The 22341-nt window shown below is 43.4% G+C and overlaps 1 protein-coding gene across 2 annotated transcripts in view; it reads left to right on the top strand.

Moving 5' to 3' along the window:
* LOC123991325 (high affinity cAMP-specific 3',5'-cyclic phosphodiesterase 7A-like) overlaps window positions 1–22341 on the top strand; it is a 39526-nt gene extending 17185 nt beyond the window's left edge. Inside the window, exons 2-12 of one of the 2 annotated variants that reach the window (XM_046292809.1) lie at window positions 997–1057; window positions 10157–10243; window positions 15343–15524; window positions 15631–15694; window positions 16290–16486; window positions 17967–18098; window positions 18316–18407; window positions 19761–19905; window positions 19996–20092; window positions 20224–20304; window positions 20426–22341. In XM_046292809.1, coding sequence (XP_046148765.1) covers window positions 997–1057; window positions 10157–10243; window positions 15343–15524; window positions 15631–15694; window positions 16290–16486; window positions 17967–18098; window positions 18316–18407; window positions 19761–19905; window positions 19996–20092; window positions 20224–20304; window positions 20426–20739 — 1452 coding nt within the window. In that variant the 3' untranslated portion in view covers window positions 20740–22341. Of the gene's footprint in view, window positions 1–996; window positions 1058–10153; window positions 10244–15342; window positions 15525–15630; window positions 15695–16289; window positions 16487–17966; window positions 18099–18315; window positions 18408–19760; window positions 19906–19995; window positions 20093–20223; window positions 20305–20425 lie in introns of both variants that reach the window. The other variant, XM_046292808.1, reaches the window with a different exon arrangement.

The following is a 22341-nucleotide window of genomic DNA, read 5'->3' as shown; positions in this document are numbered from 1 at the left end:
TTGTGAATCTGAGTTTTTAAATGTATTTGGATAAGGTGTATGTAAACTTCCGACTTCAACTCTATATACACATAGGATGATCTAGTATTGTCCTAGGTCTACGTTTTGTGTTAAATTTAGACAATGCTTTCTATCTTTTGGCTATAGGAATACTCTTACCCTCAGACCCAGTCGGAAGGAATGCCTGATCTGTCTCGCTTTCTCTTTTTCTGTGTATGTTCTTGTCTGTCTCTCTCTCTCCTCCCCCCTCTCTTTCCATCTCTCGTGCTTGGTAAGCCTAGTCAGTGGGAGTGTCTTCTGCTGCTGTCCTAATCAGCAAGCAGCTTTGCTCTATCGTCACGGTAACAAGGAGCATATTACTGGGGGAAACGAGGTGTAATTAAGTCTTAATGTTTTACCAGATGGACAACTCAACTATGTTTGGAGCAGCATGTTCCTCTACACCAGGGCTCGCCAACCTTGTTCCTGGAGAGCTACTGCCCTGTATGTTTTTATTCCAACCCTAATCTAGCGCACCTGATTCTGATCATTTGCTGGCTGATAAGCTGAATCGGGTTAGTTATATCTGGGGTTGGACCAAAACCCTACAGGAGGCTAGCTCTCCAGGATCAGGTTTGGAAAGCTGTGCTCTACACACAGTACAGTCTCTCACACCATATCTTTCACACACCACACAAGCCCTCTCTGTTTGCGTGTGGGTACACAGAATGCGTGTTTTACTGCGCCAGATGATAAACAGAGGGTGGGTGTGTGCGCGCGCATTGCCATACAGATGAGGAAACTCTTTATTCGTTATCACAATATATCAGCAGCTTAGCAGTCCTCCGCAGATCAAAATTAACCACATGAACCTCACCTAAATGACTTTAGTAACCAGTAGGCCAACACTACCTGTATTCTTCAACTGTTGTATTTCATTCGTTACATATTTCTCTGGTGCTCTACTGACTGTCTCGGAAGCATTAATGGTGAAACTTTTTTCCTCCTCCTCTCCAGAGACGAGGGGCCATCTCTTATGACAGCTCAGATCAGACCGCTCTGTACATTCGTATGCTCGGTAAGTACTGCCCACTGTCACATACACATCACATACAGTACAGAACAACTTATGCTAGTTACTGTTAGATCTGCCCACAGTCCCCATATTCAGAATGAACAGGCATCATCAAGCTTCTAGATTGCATCAAGGAACGGAAGCAATTTCAGAGAGCGAGAGAGACTCCCCAGATATAAGACTGACCATCGCCCCCCAACACAAGCCACTGCAGCATAGAGACAGGAGGGGGTCAGGAGACACTGTGGCCCCATCCGATGATACCCCCGGACAGGGCCAAACAGGCAGTATAGAACTCCTTTGCCAAAGCACAGTGCCCACACCACTAGAGAGATCTTCAACCACCAACTTACCATCATGAGACAAGGCTGAGTATAGCCCACAAAGATCTCTGCCACGGCACAACCCAAGGGGGGTGCCAACCCAGACAGGAAGATCACATCAGTGACTCAACCCATTCAAGTGACGCACCCCTCCTAGGGACGGCATGGAAGAGCACCAGTAAGCCAGTGACTCAGCCCCCGTAATAGGGTTAGAGGTAGAGAATCCCAGTGGAGAGAGGGGAACCGGCCAGGCAGAGACAGCAAGGGTGGTTCGTTGCTCCAGAGCCTTTCCGTTCACCTTCAAACTCCTGGGCCAGACTTCACTCAATCATATGACCTACTGAAGAGATGAGTCATCAGTAAAGACTTAAACCTAACCTAGAAGTAACAAAAGCATGGATACATTTTTCTGCATCATTTTTGGACAAAGTTTCTGATTTTTGCAATGTTACATAGATTGAAAAAGCTGTCCTTGAAACAGTCTTGATATGTTTGTCAAAGAGAGATCAGGGTCCAGGGTAACGCCAAGGTCCTTCAGTTTTATTTGATACGACTGTACAACCATCAATATTTATTGTCAGATTCAACAGAAGATCTCTTTGTTTCTTGGGACCTAGAACAAGCATCTGTGTTTTGTCTGAGTTTAGAAGTAGAACGTTTGCAGCCATCCACTTCCTTATGTCTGAAACACAGGCTTCTAGGGAGGGCAATTTTGGGGCTTCACCACGTTTCATTGAAATGTACAGCTGTGTGTCATCCGCAGTAGTTTAGTTGGAATAGGGTCCAGTCTGCAGCTTGAAGGTTTAGAGGCCATGATTAATTTCATCATTGTCAAGAGATATAGTTCTAAAACACTTGAGTGTCTCCCTTAATCCTAGGTCTTGGCAGAGTTGTGCAAACTAAGGACAACTGAGCTTTGGAGGAATAAACAGATTTAAAGAGGAGTCTGTAATTTGCTTTCTAATCATTATCTTTTCCTCAAAGAAGTTCATTAATTTATTACTGCTGAAGTGAAAGCCATCCTCTCTTGGGGAATGCTGCTTTTTAGTTAGCTTTGCGACAGTATCAAAAATAAATTTCGGATTGTTCTTATTTTCCTCAAGTTGGAAAAAAATAGGATGATCGAGCAGCAGTTAGGGCTCTTCGATACTGCACGGTACTGTCTTTCCAAGCCAGTCGGAAGACTTCCAGTTTGGTGGAGCAGCAGTAAGGGCTCTTCGATACTGCATGGTACTGTCTTTCCAAGCTAGTCGGAAGACTTCCAGTTTGGTGGAGCAGCAGTGAGGGCTCTTCGATACTGCACGGTATTGTCTTTCCAAGCTAGTCGGAAGACTTCCAGTTTGGTGGAGCAGCAGTGAGGGCTCTTCGATACTGCACGGTATTGTCTTTCCAAGCTAGTCGGAAGACTTCCAGTTTGGTGGAGCAGCAGTGAGGGCTCTTCGATACTGCACGGTACTGTCTTTCCAAGCTAGTCGGAAGACTTCCAGTTTGGTGGAGCAGCAGTGAGGGCTCTTCGATACTGCACGGTATTGTCTTTCCAAGCTAGTCGGAAGACTTCCAGTTTGGTGGAGCAGCAGTGAGGGCTCTTTGATACTGCACGGTATTGTCTTTCCAAGCTAGTCGGAAGACTTCCAGTTTGGTGGAGCAGCAGTGCAGGCTCTTCGATACTGCACGGTATTGTCTTTCCAAGCTAGTCGGAAGACTTCCAGTTTGGTGGAGCAGCAGTTAGGGCTCTTCGATACTGCACGGTATTGTCTTTCCAAGCTAGTCGGAAGACTTCCCGTTTGGTGTTTTGCCATTTCGGTTCCAATTTTCTGGAAGCTTGCTTCAGAGCTCGGGTATTTTCTGTATACCAGGGAGCTAGTTTCTTATGACAAATGTTTTTAGTTTTTAGGGATGCAACTGCATCTAGGGTATTGCGCAAGGTTAAATTGAGTTCCTCAGTTAGGTGGTTAACTGATTTTTGTCCTCTGACGTCCTTGGGTAGGCAGAGGGAGTCTGGAAGGGCATCAAGGAATCTTTGGGTTGTCTGAGAATTTATAGAACGACTTTTGATTCTCCTTGGTTGGGGTCTGAGCAGATTATTTGTTGTGATTGCAAATGTAATAAAATGGTGATCCGATAGTCCAGGATTATGAGGAGAAACATTAAGATCCACAGCATTTATTCCATGGGAAAAAACTAGGTCCAGAGTATGACTGTAACAGTGAGTAGGTCCAGAGACATGTTGAACAAAACCCACTGAGTCGATGATGGCTCCGAGTCGATGAAAGCCTTTTGAAGTGGGTCTGTGGACTTTTCCATGTGAATATTTAAGTCACTAAAAATTAGAATATTATCTGTTATGACTACAAGATCCAATAGGGATTCAGGGAACACAGTGAGGAACACTGTATATGGCCCAGGAGGCCTGTAAACAGTAGCTATAAAAAGGGATTGAGAAGGCTGCATAGATTTCATGACTAGAAGCTCAAAAGACGAAAATGTCTTTTTTTTTGTTTTGTAAATTGAATTTTGCTTTGGTAAATGTTAGCAGCACGGGTCACTAGTGTAACCAGGAGGTGAGGCCTCATTTAACACAGTAAATTCATCAGGCTTAAGCCATGTTTCAGTCAGGCCAATCACATCAAGATTATGATCAGTGATTAGTTCATTTACTATAATTGCCTTTGAAGTGAGGGATCTAACATTAAGTAGCCCTATTTTGATATGTGAGGTATCACAATCTCTTTCAATAATGTCAGGAATGGGGGAGGTCTTTATCCTAGTGAGATTGCTAAGGCGAACACCGCCATGTTTAGTTTTGCCCAACCCAGGTCGAGGCACAGACACGGTCTCAATGGGGATAGCTGAGCTGACTACACTGACTGTGCTAGTGGCAGACTCTACTAAACTCGCAGGCTGGCTAACAGCCTGCTGCCTGGCCTGCACCCTATGTCATCGTGGAGCTAGAGGAGTTAGAGCCCCGTCTATGTTGGTATATAAGATGAGAGCACCCCTCCATTTAGGATGGAGTCCGTCACTCCTCAGCAGGTCAGGCTTGGTCTTGTTTATGTGTGAGTCCCAGAAAGAGGGCCAATTATCTACAAGTTCTCTCTTTTGGGAGGGGCAGAAAACCGTTTTCAACCAGCGATTGAGTTGTGAGACTCTGCTGTAGAGCTCATCACTCCCCTAACTGGGAAGGGACCAGAGACAATTACTCAATGCTGACACATGTTTCTAGCTGATTTACACGCAGAAGCTATGAGGCGCTTGGTGATCTGACTGTTTCATCCTAACATCGTTGGTGCTGACGTGGATAACAATATCTCTATACTCTCTACACTCGCCAGTTTTAGCTTTAGCCAGCACCATCTTCAGATTAGCCTTAACGTCGGTAGCCCTGCCCTCTGGTAAACAATGTATGATTGCTGGATGATTATTTTTAAGTCTAATACTGTGGGTAATGGAGTCGCCAATGACTAGGGTTTTCAATTTGTCAGAGCTAATGGTGGGAGGCTTCGGCGTCTCAGACCCCGTAAAGGGGGGAGTAGAGACAAAAGAAGGCTCGGCCTCAGACTCGCTGCTTAATGGGGAAAACCAGTTGAAAGTTTCTGTCGGCTGAATGAGCGACACCGGTTGAGCATTCCTACAGCATTTCCCTCCAGAAGCCATGAGAAAGTTGTCCGGCTGCGGGGACCATGCGAGGGGATTTATACTAATGTTACTATCTGTACTTACTGGTGGCACAGATGCTGTTTCATCCTTTCCTACACTGAAATTACCCTTGCCTAACGATTGCGCCTGAAGCTGGGCTTGCAGCACATCTATCCTCGCCATAAGGCGATCGTTCTCCTGTATATTATGAGTACAGCGACTGCAATTGGAAGGCATCATGTTAATGTTGCTACTTAGCTTCTGCTGTTGGAGGTCCTGACGAACCACGTCCAGATAAAGCGTCCGGAGTGCAAAAGTTGAATGGGGAAAAAAAAGTTGAGTGAGGGGAAAAACTAAAAATATAAACGGTAATCAAAAAGTAAAAACCGTAAAGTTGTCAGGTAGCAAAGTAAGATTGGCATCAAAACCCACAGCAACTCTTGACTTCAATTCGGGATAACCGGTACCACAAAAGTGGCTCACCTTTTTAGTCTGGTAAATTTCTATGGCAACGAATCCTTCAGAACTAACCTGCTCCGGGGCAGGCTAACTCCATTTATCCTGAATGAAGTCTCTGAGCTGTGAGTTGAGGAACAATGAAGTAATTTTCCTCCCTCTATCAAATATTCTGTCGTCCCCTACATTTGAGGAAGATAACTGATTAAAATATTTGATTAATCAAATGTTTTTTTTGGCCTTAAGTGATTTTAAACTGCCTATCATATTACACATGAGTAATCAGAATGGATTAGAAACTTCCTGCACAGTAAGACTTTATGACTTAATAAAATTATGGGTGGGAAAAAAATATTGTTCACACCAAAGACTGCCTTAACAATAAGTAATCAAGTAAAGATGGCCCTTCTAAAAGCTTATTTCACACCATAGCCTGCTGAATTTGCAATAACTTTTTTTTTTGGCACAACTTAAAGTGTCACTGACTCGCCCACGGATTTATGTTTCAGCATTGTCTCCGTGAAGAGTTTGGCGTTTGACTAACCATGTGTGACATGCACACGCAGTTATAAGCCTGCTCGAGTTGGCGTCAGGTGGATGAGCATATCCACCGTTGTAGTATGGTTGAAGCCTGAGCTGGAATGTGAAGCTAACTGAAGCTGGCTAGCTTTAGAAAATCCTGAGTAGATCCAGCGTTCTTTGTAGTTTACCCCTCAGGTCAATCCCTGGTCCCTTTGATAATCTCACCATCACATAAGGCTTAAATCATGAATGCGTCCATCCAGGTCAACTGTCGGTCCACAGTATTAAGCCTTAGATTTTTTTATATGATTTTCTGAGGCAGAGATCTAATTTTGTGGCCTGCTGGGCCCATGTTCTAGGCCCTCTGTATGGATGCCAGGAGTCCACTCTAATGAGTCCAGTGTGGGTGCTTGTCTGTGGTTGTTGTTTGTAACAGTCTCTCCTGTCTTGTTGGTATGTACCATGAGACTGGCTAGCTGAAAGCTATGATCCCTTACTAATGTCACTTGTTAAATCCAATTCAATCAGTTTAGATGAAGGGGAGAAGACCGGTTAAAGAAGGATTTGTAAGCCTTGAGACATGGATTGTGTATGTGTGCCATTCAGAGGGTGAATGTGCCTTTGAACTGGGTATGGTGCTAGGTGCCTGGCACCGGTTTTAGTGTGTAAAGAACTGCAATGCTGCTGGGGTTTTCACACTTGTGTGTATCAAGAATGATCCACCAACCAAAGGACATCCAGCCAACTTGACACAACTGTGCGAAGCATTGGAGTCAAAATAAATCAGCCAAGACCTCAGAAAAACAATTGTAGACTTCTACAAGTCTGGTTCATCCTTGGGAGCAATTTCCAAACGCCTGAAGGTACCATGTTCATCTGTACAAACAATAGTATGCAAGTATAAACACCATGGGACCACACAGCCGTCATACCACTCAGGAAGGAGACTCATTCTGTCTCCTAGAGATGAACGTACTTTTGTGCAAAAAGTGCAAATCAATCCCAGAACAAGTCCTATATCGACATAACCTGAAAGGCTGCTCAGCAAGGAAGAAGCCACTTCTCCAAAACCACCATACATTTTTTTTGCCAGACTACAGTTTGCAACTGCACGTGGGGACAAAGATTGTACTTGTTTTAGAAATGTCCTCTCGTCTGATGAAACAAAAATAGAACTGTTCGATTACTCGTTGGTTATTACTGCATTGTCGGAACTAGAAGCACAAGCATTTCGCTACACTCGCATTAACATCTGCTAACCATGTGTATGTAACAAATAAAATTAGATTTGAACTGTTTGGCCATAATGACCATCGTTATGTTTGGAGGTAAAAGGGGGAGGCTTGCAAGCTGAAGAACACCATCCCAACCGTGAAGCACGGGGGTGGCAGCATGTTGTGGGGGTGCTTTGCTGCAGGAGGGACTGGTGCACGTCACAAAATAGATGGCATCATGAGGTAGGAAAATGATGTGGAGATATTGAAGCAACATCTCAAGACATCAGTCAGGAAGTTAAAGCTTGGTGGCAAATGAGTCTTTCAAATGGACAATGACCCCAAGCACTCTTGGTAGGCCCACAATATGATCAAATTGCCACTGTTGGCTACTTGGCCACTGTTAAAACTAACTGAAACTAAACTAAAACTGTAAACTGTAAACTAAAACTGTAAAGCGGGTACAGCCTCAGTGTTCACAGTAAACGCACAATGGAAGTTGTACAGAATTTTCACAAAGTTCAAGTTTGCGCTCAGCAGACCTGACATTTGCTCAATGCCTGCCTATAATGATCCCGTCTCCTCCCTCAAATACTACATGTCATGTCTCAAAATCAATATCTATTTTACACCTGTATTGTCTTCCCGTTTCCAGTAGAAAGATGACAAGTTCTGGTGGATGGATTATCTTGGCAAATTTGTGCATAACTTGTGATAAATAAGATTTTTGTGCATATGGAACATTTATGGGATTATGTATTTCAGCTCATGACACATGGGACCAACTCTTCACATTTTTGTGCAGTGGAGTACAGGTTTTTCTTATTCGTGTGAAATTCCTGTTATTTTCCAAAGATTTCTCACAAAAAGCTTCTCTGTTAAATGTCAACGGTACACTGAGCGTACCGCAAGCTTTTTTATTTTCAATGTCTTTTACATCTAATTCAGCTCGTGTTAATTTAGCTTTTTGAAACCTGCAATTTTGCAGACGAGCTTCACAACATGTCTTTAATTAAAAGCCGCTGCGAGCTCTGCTTATTATCGGATGTATACGGTTACGAAATCCAACTTTTTGGATATAATGTTATGTTATTTAAATATTGATAATTTATTTAGAAAATGTATTTTATAACAAGTGAAATTTCATCACCAAAGTGTGTTTTCACCCACTTTGGACAGAGGTGGGTGGACACCCTACAGTATATAGATCATCTTTGTTGATTCCTGCCTGGTGGAAGCCATTATGGTTCATACTGCAAATTAGTTTGTTATAACCTTGAATACACTACACATTTGCATTCCCTGCTGTGCAGGACATTTCCTGGAGCAACAGGGTGATCAAATTTGGATCTTACACCTGTAGTATTTTTGGATAATATGTTGGAAGATGAAGTTCGATTAAAAACCCAAAACGATTACTGACCTCACACTAGTTTTAAAAAATCTGAAGACTATCTTAAATCATTAGCTATTTTGCTTCAGCATGAAACTTAATTCAACGACTTAACAATTGATTTACTGCTGCTAGCTTTCCCCTGGTTATCTCTGGCTCTAGTATTAGACCTACTTTGAGAGCATGTGTGTTTGTGTGGACTCTGGATATTACAGTTCTTGTTAAGAGGTGCAGCAGGATCCCGGTTTAGGACATGCTGGCTATTTGCCAGGGCCTGTGAAAAGTTTCTAGGCCAGTCTGATCTGTTGCTGTGTTGTCATACAGTGGGTTTAAGAACATTAGAGTGTAGAGGTCAGGACACATGGGTAATCAACGGTCTGACCCGTATCCCCCCCCCCCCCTCAGCTCAAGGCCCGTTGGCACGCAGAATGGAAAACCTTAACTCTCTGCATCTCGTCATCACACACACACACAATTACTTGCCGTTGCATCTGTGTGAGAAAGTGGAAGAGTTTAATCTGTGAATGCTGTGTAAACTATATGTAATGTTACCATCCATTACTTTCTTTAATGGTAATTCCCAGTTTTGCTATTTTGCAAGGGGCTTTTGTTATATTTAAACAGCTGTTCCCAAGTAAGTTGCAAGCTGGTGGGAGAGAGACTGTACAATACTGTATGCCTGATTTGATCTAATGTACAAATCAGTATTGAAGAGCTGCACTAGTCTGTCAGTCTGACATTACTGCTGAATGACTCATATAGAAGACTAGTATTGACTTGGTTGCCTGGGAAAGTGCCATAGTACCATAACGATACTGTCAGCACTCGCCTCGAGTATAACGCACTAACCTGTCTACTCTACTGTGTTACTGTAGGTCCCTCTGCTGCTCCTAGCCTGTCTGACTACTAATACTAGGGTTACTGTAGCCCCCTCTGCTGCTCCTAGCCTGACTACTAATACTAGGGTTACTGTAGGTCCCTCTGCTGCTCCTAGCCTGTCTGACTACTAATACTAGGGTTACTGTAGCCCCCTCTGCTGCTCCTAGCCTGTCTGACTACTAATACTAGGGTTACTGTAGGTCCCTCTGCTGCTCCTAGCCTGTCTGACTACTAATACTAGGGTTACTGTAGGTCCCTCTGCTGCTCCTAGCCTGACTACTAATACTAGGGTTACTGTAGGTCACTCTGCTGCTCCTAGCCTGTCTGACTACTAATACTAGGGTTATGTGCCTGACATGGCATTGCATGCTCAGCTGTCAGCTTTTCCTTGTTCTTTTTGGCTGTGTTAACACAGGCAGCCCAGTTCTGATATTTGTTTTCACGAATAGGTCTGTTGACCAATAAGATCTGATGTGAAAAAATCTGATGTGATTGGTCAAAAGTCCAATTAGTGGAAAAAATATCAGAATTGAGCTGTCTTTGTAAACACAGCCTTGGTGGTCTACAAGTTGCCACTCTTTGATTGAGAGAGCGTGAAAGTGTTTGTGTGTGTGAGAGCTCTTTATCCACTATATATTACATGACTCTTGAGGATGTGTGTGTTGCTTCCCTCTAGGAGATGTGAGAGTGAGAAGTCGGGTAGGATTTGACCCAGAAGGAAAAGGTTCCTACTCGTACCTGTGCATCGACTTCCGCACCCTACACTGTGAGTATGATCCATGATAAAACCTTCCCATTCCTCACTACCTGCCTTAGAGGCTTTTCTCATTGACGAAAGTTGGAGAGGCAGTGTGACGACATTTCAATTGAAATCAAATGTACATGAACTTTTCAATTAACATTAGCGAAGGGAACATTGTACCGCGTGAGGGTTAGGCGCTTGGCAGCTGACATTTACTGTAAATATCCCAGTATAGCCACTAGCCAGCATGCTTCAACTTTGCAATTGACTTTTATCTTAACCATGTTACATGTGTGAAAAAAAATAGAACCAAACCACATTACACTCTTCAATAATGCAACAATTCACAAGCATGTGTTGACAATAAAGGATTTAATTTCTCGTCTGTAGGTTACTGGTTACATTTTAGCATGTCCTCACCAAGTAACGCTAGCCTATCAAATATAAGATAAGGTCTACTACCCCCTCATATGAATATAAAGGTACAGTAGACCTACCTTACAGCCTTTCATAAGGCTTCATTTTGATCAATATAATGGAAATCATTTGGCCTACATATGGTAAAAGCAAATTGTGACTGAAAACGTGGGTATAATATATATATACACTGCTCAAAAAAATAAAGGGAACACAAACGACACAATATAATTCCAAGTCAATCACACTTCTGTGAAATCAAACTGTCCACTTAGGAATCAACACTGATTGACAATAAATTTCACATGCTGTTGTGCAAATGGAATAGACAACAGGTGGAAATTATAGGCAATTAGTAAGACACCCCCAATAAAGGAGTGGTTCTGCAGATGGCAACCACAGACCACTTCTCAGTTCCTATGCTTCCTGGCTGATGTTTGTCACTTTTGAATGCTGGCGGTGCTTTCACTCTAGTGGTAGCATGAGACGGAGTCTACAACCCACACAAGTGTCCCAGGTAGTGCAGCTCATCCAGGATGGCACATCAATGCGAGCTGTGGCAAGAAGGTTTGCTGTGTCTGTCAGCGTAGTGTCCAGAGCATGGAGGCGCTACCAGGAGACAGGCCAGTACATCAGGAGACGTGGAGGAGGCCGTAGGAGGGCAACAACCCAGCAGCAGGACCGCTACTTCTGCCTTTGTGCAAGGAGGAGCAGGAGGAGCACTGCCAGAGCCCGCAAAATGACCTCCAGCAGGCCACAAATGTGCATGTGTCTGCTCAAATGGTCAGAAACAGACTCCATGAGGGTGGTATGAGGGCCCGACGTCCACAGGTGGGGGTTGTGCTTACAGCCCAACACCGTGCAGGACGTTTGGCATTTGCCAGAGAACACCAAGATTGGCAAATTCGCCACTGGCGCCCTGTGCTCTTCACAGATGAAAGCAGGTTCACACTGAGCACGTGACAGATGTGACAGAGTCTGGAGACGCCGTGGAGAATGTTCTGCTGCCTGCAACATCTTCCAGCATGACCGGTTTGGCGGTGGGTCAGTCATGGTGTGGGGTGGCATTTCTTTGGGGGGCCGCACAGCCCTCCATGTGCTTGCTAGAGGTAGCCTGACTGCCATTAGGTACCGAGATGAGATCCTTTACCCCTTGTGTGACCATATGCTGGTGCGGTTGGCCCTGGGTTCCTCCTAATGCAAGACAATGCTAGACCTCATGTGGCTGGAGTGTGTCAGCAGTTCCTGCAAGAGGAAGGCATTGATGCTATGGAATGGCCCGCCCGTTCCCCAGACCTGAATCCAATTGAGCACATCTGGGACATCATGTCTCGCTCCATCCACCAACGCCACATTGCACCACAGACTGTCTAGGAGTTGGCGGATGCTTTAGTCCAGGTCTGGGAGGAGATCCCTCAGGAGACCATCCGCCACCTCATCAGGAGCATGCCCAGGCATTGTAGGGAGTTCATACAGGCACGTGGAGGCCACACACACTACTGAGCCTCATTTTGTCAAAATTGGATCAGCCTGTAGTGTGGTTTTCCACCTTAATTTTGAGTGTGACTCCAAATCCAGACCTCCATGGGTCGATAAATTTGATTTCCATTGATCATTTTTGTGTGATTTTTGTTGTCAGCACATTCAACTATGTAAAGAGAAAAGTATTTAATAAGAATATTTCATTCATTCAGATCTAGGATGTGTTAGTTTAGTGTTCCCTTTATTTTTTTGAGCAGTGTATATACTGCTCAAAAAAATCAAGGGAACACTAAAATAACACATCCTAGCTATTACCATTTATACTGTTCGCTGCCCTGCTCAGAGTGGGGGCAACTGTCGCGCGAGTGTCGTGCACTACCTCCAGAGGTAGCGTTAGATACGCAGGAAGTTCACATGATTACAAAATATATAGCCCAGGGTATTATTTTGAAACCTCTAGAGAATCTGTCGTATTGTGAAAAGGGTGCTACTTGCTACCCACACTGAAACACTGAAGACTGGAATGCCAAGACTCATTATTAACAACAAACCAATAGAAGAGTGACTGAATCTCTATATACCCAGTCTCAATTCATGCAGTTGGTAGTGGCATACAGTATTATTTTTCTCATGCTACCCTCACTGATCCAGTCAAATTGTATTTGTCACATACACCAAATACAACCGGTATTACCTTACTGTGAAATGCTTACTTACAAACCCTTAACCAACAATGCAGTTCAAGAAATAGAGTTAAGAAAATATTTGCTAAATGAACTAAAGTACAAATAAATAAATCTAATCAAACAAGAAGTAACGCAATAAATGTACATAACAATAATGAGGCTCTATACAAGGGGTACCGGTACAGGTTAGTCGAGGTCATTTGTAAAGTGACAATGCATAGATAATATACAGCGAGTAGCAGTAGTATAAAAACATCAGTTAAGAAAGCTAGAGATGGAACCCAAATACATGCATACATACAGCCCTACCCCTGTGAGTACTACCTTTAACTCTGTAGATCTGCTACGTTCAGCCCTACCCCTGTGAGTACTACCTTTAACTCTGTAGATCTGCTACGTTCAGCCCTACCCCTGTGAGTACTACCTTTAACTCTGTAGATCTGCTACGTTCAGCCCTACCCCTGTGAGTACTACCTTTAACTCTGTAGATCTGCTACGTTCAGCCCTACCCCTGTGAGTACTACCTTTAACTCTGTAGATCTGCTACGTTCAGCCCTACCCCTGTGAGTACTACCTTTAACTCTGTAGATCTGCTACGTTTAGCCCTACCCCTGTGAGTACTACCTTTAACTCTGTAGATCTGCTACGTTTAGCCCTACCCCTGTGAGTACTACCTTTAACTCTGTAGATCTGCTACGTTCAGCCCTACCCCTGTGAGTACTACCTTTAACTCTGTAGATCTGCTACGTTCAGCCCTACCCCTGTGAGTACTACCTTTAACTCTGTAGATCTGCCACGTTCAGCCCTACCCCTGTGAGTACTACCTTTAACTCTGTAGATCTGCTACGTTTAGCCCTACCCCTGTGAGTACTACCTTTAACTCTGTAGATCTGCTACGTTTAGCCCTACCCCTGTGAGTACTACCTTTAACTCTGTAGATCTGCTACGTTCAGCCCTACCCCTGTGAGTACTACCTTTAACTCTGTAGATCTGCTACGTTCAGCCCTACCCCTGTGAGTACTACCTTTAACTCTGTAGATCTGCTACGTTCAGCCCTACCCCTGTGAGTACTACCTTTAACTCTGTAGATCTGCTACGTTCAGCCCTACCCCTGTGAGTACTACCTTTAACTCTGTAGATCTGCCACACCAGACAGATTGACCGACAGATGTTGGTGCAGATCTTATTTATTTCACACACTGATTAGTCTTCCTCGCCATCTAACACTGGCTGTCTTAATGTAAATAAGTCAGTCAACCTCAAGAATGCTTTTGTGACTGAGCAGGGTTGGTGATCAGGAAGTGAAGTTACATTTAATTCAGTCATGTCTTTTAGCAAAAAGACTGTACAATATTTAAAGTCAATTAATCTCCTAAATGTTTTAAATTACCCACCCCCCAAACCTGAATGTGAGTCCTGCTGCGTGACGTCAGGGACTCCCAGCCCAGAAGAGTTCTCTCTCTGCCGACATACGTTTTGTGTGCGTGTTCACTTCCTGGTTTAAAAGTAATGGCCTTTCTCGGAATGCTGACGGGCTTCCCAAGTGGGACCAAGGCTTTCCAGCCAGCCATGGTGTGTGTGTGTATGTGTGTCCACTGACAAAGCACAACTTGTGGTGTGTGTGAAGGCAGTAGGCTAAGAACAGGTGGCTGAGTCAGCGGTGTAAGTGTGTCCACCCTTGGGCAGTAGTGTTCATAGTCAACCAGTCTTAAATCCAGTGTGACCTCACTGGAATGTAGTACATCAATCATTTTGTTTTCTACACCTCTCTTGTTCTTATTGATGTATTCTATTGTTTCATCAGTGTTCTAATTCTTATTCACTTATTCAACATTTGGTCATTTGGATAGCCCTTACTGTAAATTATAAGTCCACCCAAACATTAGTTGTGCAACATTGCTGAATAGGATTTAGAACAGTTTGAGACTCTACGGATTATCAAGCAGAGTACATTACTAAATGATTATACAGTGTCCATCTTTGTCCCTTTCTGTAGAGCAGGAAACTGTCCAGTGAAACTCTCCCTTTTAAAAGTTCATATTCTGATATCCGAATAATGTTGTTGACTTGTCCTTTACTCTTGTGTGTGTGGCCAAAGCATCAATTGGAGAAAAAAACTACTAACTCCCCACCTCAAACTTTTATCTCAAACAGACTGTTTAAAAAATTCTGGCCACTTCCTCATACTCCTGGGGAGGATGAGCTGGCCAGTCAGCAGTCTACTTGCATGAATAGTTTTAATGACTGGTATACACACCATTCTGTTGTTGGGGTACGCCCACACCATTAATTATGTTTTTGGGGTACATCCACACCATTCCAACACAGTAAAGCTGCTTTTTAACATGTATAGTTGTCCTTAAAAAAAAAAGAATTATTTCACTCATATATTGTAAGTAATTATAGGTCATATTTAATAGAAATCTGGAAACACTGAACAGTTACTTTAAATCTATGCATTATATTTCTATCTACCATGTCACTTTCTATCACTTCTAAATAACTTAATGTTCTAAGCCTTTATCTCTGTGCCTTCAGCCTACTCAGACTCTAGTCTGATCCCTGGTCCTGGCTTCAGTTCGGCTGGGCCTGTGTCTGGCAGGAGGCTCCGCAGACTGCTCAGCTTCCAGAGGTACCTGCACTCCTCCCGTCTGCTCCGGGGAACACCCCACCTCAACCCCCTCCACATCCTGGATGAGGACTACACCGGACAGGCCAAGGTCCGATGCTCACACTCTCTTAGCCAATCATATACTCGTATGCATGCATACACAATTCATATTTCTGTCTTAACACAGACCTACATTTGCATGTTTTCTCTTGCAGTGTATGCTGGAAAGGGTCGCGACCTGGAATTTCGACATTTTCCTCTATGACAGATTAACCAATGGTATGTTTCTGACATATCCATATTTCTCCCAAAAGCCTTAGCTATATATTTGTATTCAATCAAATGTAAAAAGGGCTTCATAAATAAATCAGCAGATGTCACAAAGTGCTGTACAGAAACACAGCCTAAAACCCCAAACAGCAAGCAATGCAGATGTAGAAGCACGGTAGCTAGGAAAAACTCCCTACAAAGGCAGAAATCTAGGAAGAAACCTAGAGAGGAACCAGGCTCCGACGGGTGGCCAGTCCTCTATTGACTCTGTCGGGTGGAGATTATAAGAGTACATGGCCATTTAAGGCCAGATTGTTCTTCAAGATGTTCATCATCCTCAGAGAATAAGCGAAACAGTGTAACATTACTGCATAGGCCTCCTTTCAACTCAGGCATTTGTAGACAATGGCGCTCTCTGGTGTTTGTTTTGATGAATGCTGTGTAAAAGTGGAATGGTTGTTTTTTCCATAGATTCTTTGCAATGCTGATGCTATTGCAATGTTAAACTCCACCACAAACACAAAAATACATAACTACCTACCCCCAACACTATTCCTGACCAGATCTTTAAACTACATATACCATGTCTCCCCTCTCCATGCAGGAAACAGCCTGGTGACGCTGACCTTTCACCTCCTTAACCAGTATGGTCTGTTGGAGCTGTTTCAGCTGGACATGGTAAAGCTGTGGCGCTTCCTGGTCATGGTGCAGGAGGACTACCACAGCCTCAACCCCTACCACAACGCTGTGCACGCCGCAGACGTCACGCAGGCCATGTACTGTTACCTGCGAGAACCCAAGGTATCAAACAGAGCTATTATTCCATTGTACAGAAAGTATTCAGAAGTAACTTACTGGGCTATTGACCACCTTATCCCACTGAGCTAAAGCCTAGGCATTAGCTTATGAGTCTTCAGGCCAGAGGCAAGGTTACCAATCATGTACAGTGCATTCAGAAACTATTCAGACCCCTTCACTTTTTCCACATTTTGTTACATTACAGCCTTATTCTAAAATGGGTATTTTTTTCCCTCATTAATCTACACACACACACACCATAATGATAAAGCAAAAACATTAGCAATTTGTGAAAATGTGTTACAAATAAAAAAACGGAAACATCACATTTACGTACACTGCTGTTGAAAAGTTTGGGGTCACTTAGAAATGTCTTTGTTGAAAGAAAAGCACATTTTCTTTTCCATTTTTAAAATAACATCAAATTGATCAGAAATACAGAGTAGACGTTATTAGGATCCCCATTAGTTGTAAAAGCAGCAGCTTCTCTTCCTGGGGTCCACACAAAACATGAAACAGCTCAAGGACAGAACTACATACATTTGAAAATACACACATGTAGCCTACATATCAATGCATACACACAAACTATCTAGGTCAAATAGGGGGGAGGCGTTGTAAATGACTATTTTAGCTGGAAACGTCAGATTTAAAATATATATATACATATTTTTTTAAATGGAGTATCTACAATCCCATTATCATCAACCATCACTCCTGTGTTCCAATGGCGCGTTGTTAGCTAATCCGTTGATCCTTTTAAAAGGCTAATTGATCATTAGAAAACCCTTTTGCAATTGTTAGCACGGCTGAAAACTGTTGTTCTGATTAAAGAAGCAATACAACTGGCCTTCTTTAGACTAGCTGATTATCTGGAGAATCAGCATTTGTGGGTTCAATTACAGGCTCAAAATGGACAGAAACAAATAATTTTCTTCTGAAACTCAGTCTATTCTTGTTCTGAGAAAGGAAGGTGCATTGCAAAGAAACTGAAGATCTCATACAACGCTGTGTCCTACTCCCTTTACAGAACAGAGTAAACAGGCTCTAATCAGAATAGAAAGAGGAGTGGGAGGCCCCGGTGCACAACTGAGCAGGAGGACAAGTACATTAATGTCTAGTTTGAGAAACATGCACCTCACAAGTCCTCAAATGGCAGCTTCTTTAAATAGTACCTGCAAAACACCAGTCTCAACGTCAACAGTGAAGAGGCGACTCTGGGATGCTTCCTCTGTCCAGTGTCTGTTATTTTGCCCATCTTAATCTTCTATTTTTATTGGCCAGTCTGAGACACGGCTCTTTCTTTGTAACTCTGCCTAGAAGGCCAGCATCCCGGAGTCGCCTCTTCACTGTTGTTGTTGTTGAGACTAGTGTTTTGTGGGTACTATTTAATGAAGTTGCCAGAATAAGTCTGAAATGTAACCATGTGGAAAAGGAGGGATGAGCAGAGAAAAGTATGCCTACGTTCCCTGTCTCTCCGTAGCTGGCCAAGTCCCTGACGTCCTGTGACATCCTCCTGGGCCTGTTGGCAGCCGCCACTCATGACCTGGACCACCCGGGAGTCAACCAGCCCTTCCTCATCAAGACGAACCACTACCTGGCCAAGCTCTACAGGGTGAGAGCACATCGCTGGTACATTCCACAGCTCCTGTAGCTTTCATATTAGACATGGCTGGAAGACACTAGATGGCCATGTTCAACAGGACAAAAGTGTTGATAACTTGACCTAGTTCGTGGTTTATTTGTTATTTTAAGAAAACGTTGAGGTCTATGATTGAATGCACTTAGCAGCGCAGGATTACAGCATTCTAAAAATGCTAATGTGTCGGTAGAACTCCTCTGTTCTGGAGAACCATCACTGGAGGTCTGCAGTAGGTCTGCTCAGAGAGACCGGCCTGTTCTCCCACCTGCCTGCTGAGGACGGGTCAGTCTGCACATTTCTTTTCCCAGTGCCAAGTGATTTAATGACTGTTTTTAATTCAATGTAATGGCAAAATGTTGATTTCCGCCTAAATAGACATACCCAAAGGTAACTGATATGAATGTATAATTACATGATTCTGACATGCAAAAAACTTGGTATATTTGGAAAGGAGACATCTGGGAGATTAGGAGGATGGATCAGAAGATTGAGAGCAGTTACATAGTTCACTGTACACAAGTGATCTTTCATTGACAAGCTAGAAGTGAATTATTGATGACAGGAGCTGGAAACACGTCGGATGGTTTGTGAACAGTATCAGAAAAAAATGGGATTGATAGATCTAACAACTAGAAATGGGCAGATGTTTTAGTAAGTGGTGTCAGGTGTGGTCACGGGACGTTTCCAAGTGTCCCTAAACCTCTCCAACGTGGCTTATGTCTGTAAATTAGATTATTTCAGTGCTATTACATATTTGCAATCCCTAAATGCTATTTGTTCAGTATAAAAACACAATTTCTACCATATTTTGGTGGGGTTATGGAGCATCCAGGAAACATTCAATGTGTACATTCAGTGTCCAAATGTGGTAATTGCACTGTTTTTGCACACTGGAAAGTCATTCTTCACTATCTTTTGGGCCTGACCCTGCTCTCTGATCCAAGGCAATTTCCTCATCTGATTAGGTCAACCTTTCTAAATGAGCGTACACCTACAGTTTTAACTTGAAACATGTTACATTTTTAACCGAATCCAGAATCCCCCCCCCCCCCATGTAGCTCTTGCTCAAACACAGACCAAATGGAAGCTTACCTTGTAAGATGTGGTGAAAACGTTGTGTAAAATTAACATATCGACTCTCAGGGCTGGTGATCAGTAACGGTAGGTCACAGGCAGACAAATAAGATCCTCATGCTCTGTGGAGTCCCGGCTTTCGGTGTGTCAACGTATTCCGTGTTTATTTAGTTTATGCTTGACAACGCTTAACATAATGTAGGTAGCAGCCATCTTGAAATGAGGTCATCGGCTCACCCTGCCCTTATAAATTCTAATGCCCATATGTGGTAGGAAGTCACACAAAAGATTTGAAGGCACCAATCAATAGCTAAGAGACTCATCTTTCCGCAGACAATCTGCTTTTGGAGATAGGGACTACTGTTCTCATACCAGACTGTTCTCATATCAGATTGAACTTGAATTTTTAAAAATCAAATAGGGTCCCCAAATATGGGGACTTTACATTTAAGAGGTTTTAAAGATCAAGGTAATGAGTTGTTGTACACTTAGAGTATTGAGTATGGTAGTAAAACGATTAAAGCATATTTTAATGAATTCCTCTGTTCATCATCTCCTCAGGCTGAAGATGGAGCACCAACTGGGTTCTCTTATCCTAGCCACTGACATCAGCAGACAGAACGAGTACCTGGGGAAGTTCAGGACACACCTGGACCAGGATGACCTGTACCTGAGCAACGCCAGCCACCGACACTTCATCCTCCAGGTGTGTGCCTGGGTCGAACCAGCCATTTTGGATCTTATCAGCTGGAAACTGTGGGGTCTGACTGGCTATTTTGTCTCTAACTCCTTGCAGATGGCTCTGAAGTGTGCGGACATCTGCAACCCCTGCAGACCCTGGGAGCTGAGCAAACAGTGGAGTGAGAAAGTGACGGAAGAGTTCTTCCACCAAGGTATTCTCTCGTTCTTCTTTTCATTCTGTATGATTATCATTCTCCCTCTACCCTTCTTAATCTCCAGCAGTCTTTTCACCTATCCTGTTGATTTCTGATCAGTGTGTGCTGTGTTGTCTATCCCTCTGTAGGAGACATTGAGAAGAAGCACCGACTTGAAGTCAGTCCACTGTGTGATAGCCAGAGTAACTCCATGGCAAACATTCAAATTGGTACGTTTTTATGACGATTTCTAGTTTAGTACTAGCTACAATACATTGATATAAACCAGAAGCTCTCTTAGGCTTGCATCTATAACCCTGTGTGTTTCCCCATCCCTGTCTTCCTTCCTAGGTTTCATGACGTATGTGGTGGAGCCTTTGTTTGCTGAGTGGGGCCGGTTCTCTGACACGCGTCTGTCCCAGACCATGTTGGGCCACCTGGGGCTGAACAAGGCCAACTGGGGTGGGTTAGTACAGCAGGAGGGGTCCTCTAGCCCCGAGGAGCTGGAACCTAGCAGCCCTGCCTTCTTCACCATGTCAATGCCCGCCGTCACCGAGTCAGAACCAGAGTCTGCCTCTGCTGCGGAACCCATAGCTGTCACCACGGCAACAGCCACAGGAGAAACCAACTACAAAGAAATACCTCAGGGAAGCAAAGAGTCCTGACACTCCATGTTTGCCCTTAGAACCCTGACCCCTGACCCTTAACCGCTAGCCTCGACACATACTGGGGAGAGGGTGGGAGGAGCGGGGTGTGGCCTTTAACCCCCCTACTCCCACTGCCCCACCAGAACAGTACTCATGTTTTTGTTGCCTTTGCCTCCCATATTTGACAAACCACAGATTTAATTTATTTCATTTTAAATTTTTTCCTTGGCATACATAGATACTGCTGCTGTATTTAGTATTTTTATTGGCTTATTTTATTTATTTATTTATCCTCTGTAGTTTTAGCCTTACTAATGTAACACCACCATTTTGAAGGCGAAGTGCCATTTTCAAACAAAGTTCTGTAGGAGGATTTGAAACACACTGAGCATTGAAGAGATGCTCTCTAATGACCGCACAGAGATGCCGTGATGTGTGTTGATGCATTTGTAAGGAATCTTCTTCCTGACGATGATGTGACAAGCCCAGTCCTTTTGCTGCCTCTATGAAGACTGTTTACAGATGTCTTGTTTGTTTATCCTTGTTGTCCATTCGAAATGAATCATTATGGTTCAGCGATATGCCTTCTAAGCACAGATGCGAAGAACCACTAGTGTTTGAATTGTCGACTCACTGCTGAAGTTGACTGATACACACACACACACACACACACACACACACACACACACACACACACACACACACACACACACACACACACACACACACACACACACACACACACACACACACACACACACACACACACACACACACACACACACACACACCCCAGATGCCATAAAGAAACACCCCCTGTGCTCCATTGTATTCATCTCTTCCTTGCACTGCCAAAAGACTGAAATATTGGACACAACTTCTGTTCTGAGAGAACTTGGGTTAGACAGAATGGTATTCTAGAATGTAACTAATATGAAGAAGCATTGTTGTCAGTGACTGTAGAGAATGCATGACCTCTAACCCTGGACCAGTCACTGAGGCATAGTACACACACCCCATCTGAAAACTCCCGTCACAACACCACTCACGCAGGGTGGACTGTAGGAGGGATGTTTACTGTGGTTTAGCTACCTGTGAAACAGCTGTTTACTTCTACTGAATGGGACTCTCTCAGAATGTCTCTCATTATCATCATAGCCACATGCAACCTAGGACTGCTGTACTGATGCCTTATAACTATGCACACTGCGCTAAGTGACCAAACCAGCTCCCTACCACTAGTTCTTCTAGTAATCTCATGAAGTACATCGTGTGCTTGTCCTCTTAATGCACTGTCTGATTTTCTTTTGCCTTTTTTGTGAGGAAAAACTGAACTCAAACACATTCTGTATATAAATGGTTTTTTGTTTTTTTTACATTCCATCTCCATTTATACATTTTTATTTTTTCTGTAGACTGCACAAAGATTTTAATAACAGGTGCTTTTTCCTATTTTAGCTGATTTGAGTATTTTCGCTGTAAGACTGTTTACAATTTGTTGCGACAGCCATTTTGGGAAGAAGACTTGTCAAGCCATTTTGTACAGGATTTGCCGTATTGACCTTTTGATACATGCTTGTTGCCGTTTACATTTTGATAAATAAAACAAGTTGACATGAA

The sequence above is a fragment of the Oncorhynchus gorbuscha genome, linkage group LG12 (genome assembly GCF_021184085.1).
Source record: "Oncorhynchus gorbuscha isolate QuinsamMale2020 ecotype Even-year linkage group LG12, OgorEven_v1.0, whole genome shotgun sequence".
NCBI lineage: Eukaryota > Metazoa > Chordata > Actinopteri > Salmoniformes > Salmonidae > Oncorhynchus > Oncorhynchus gorbuscha.
Note: the sequence above shows the minus strand (reverse complement) of the source record. Positions and strands in the feature narration are given on the sequence as shown.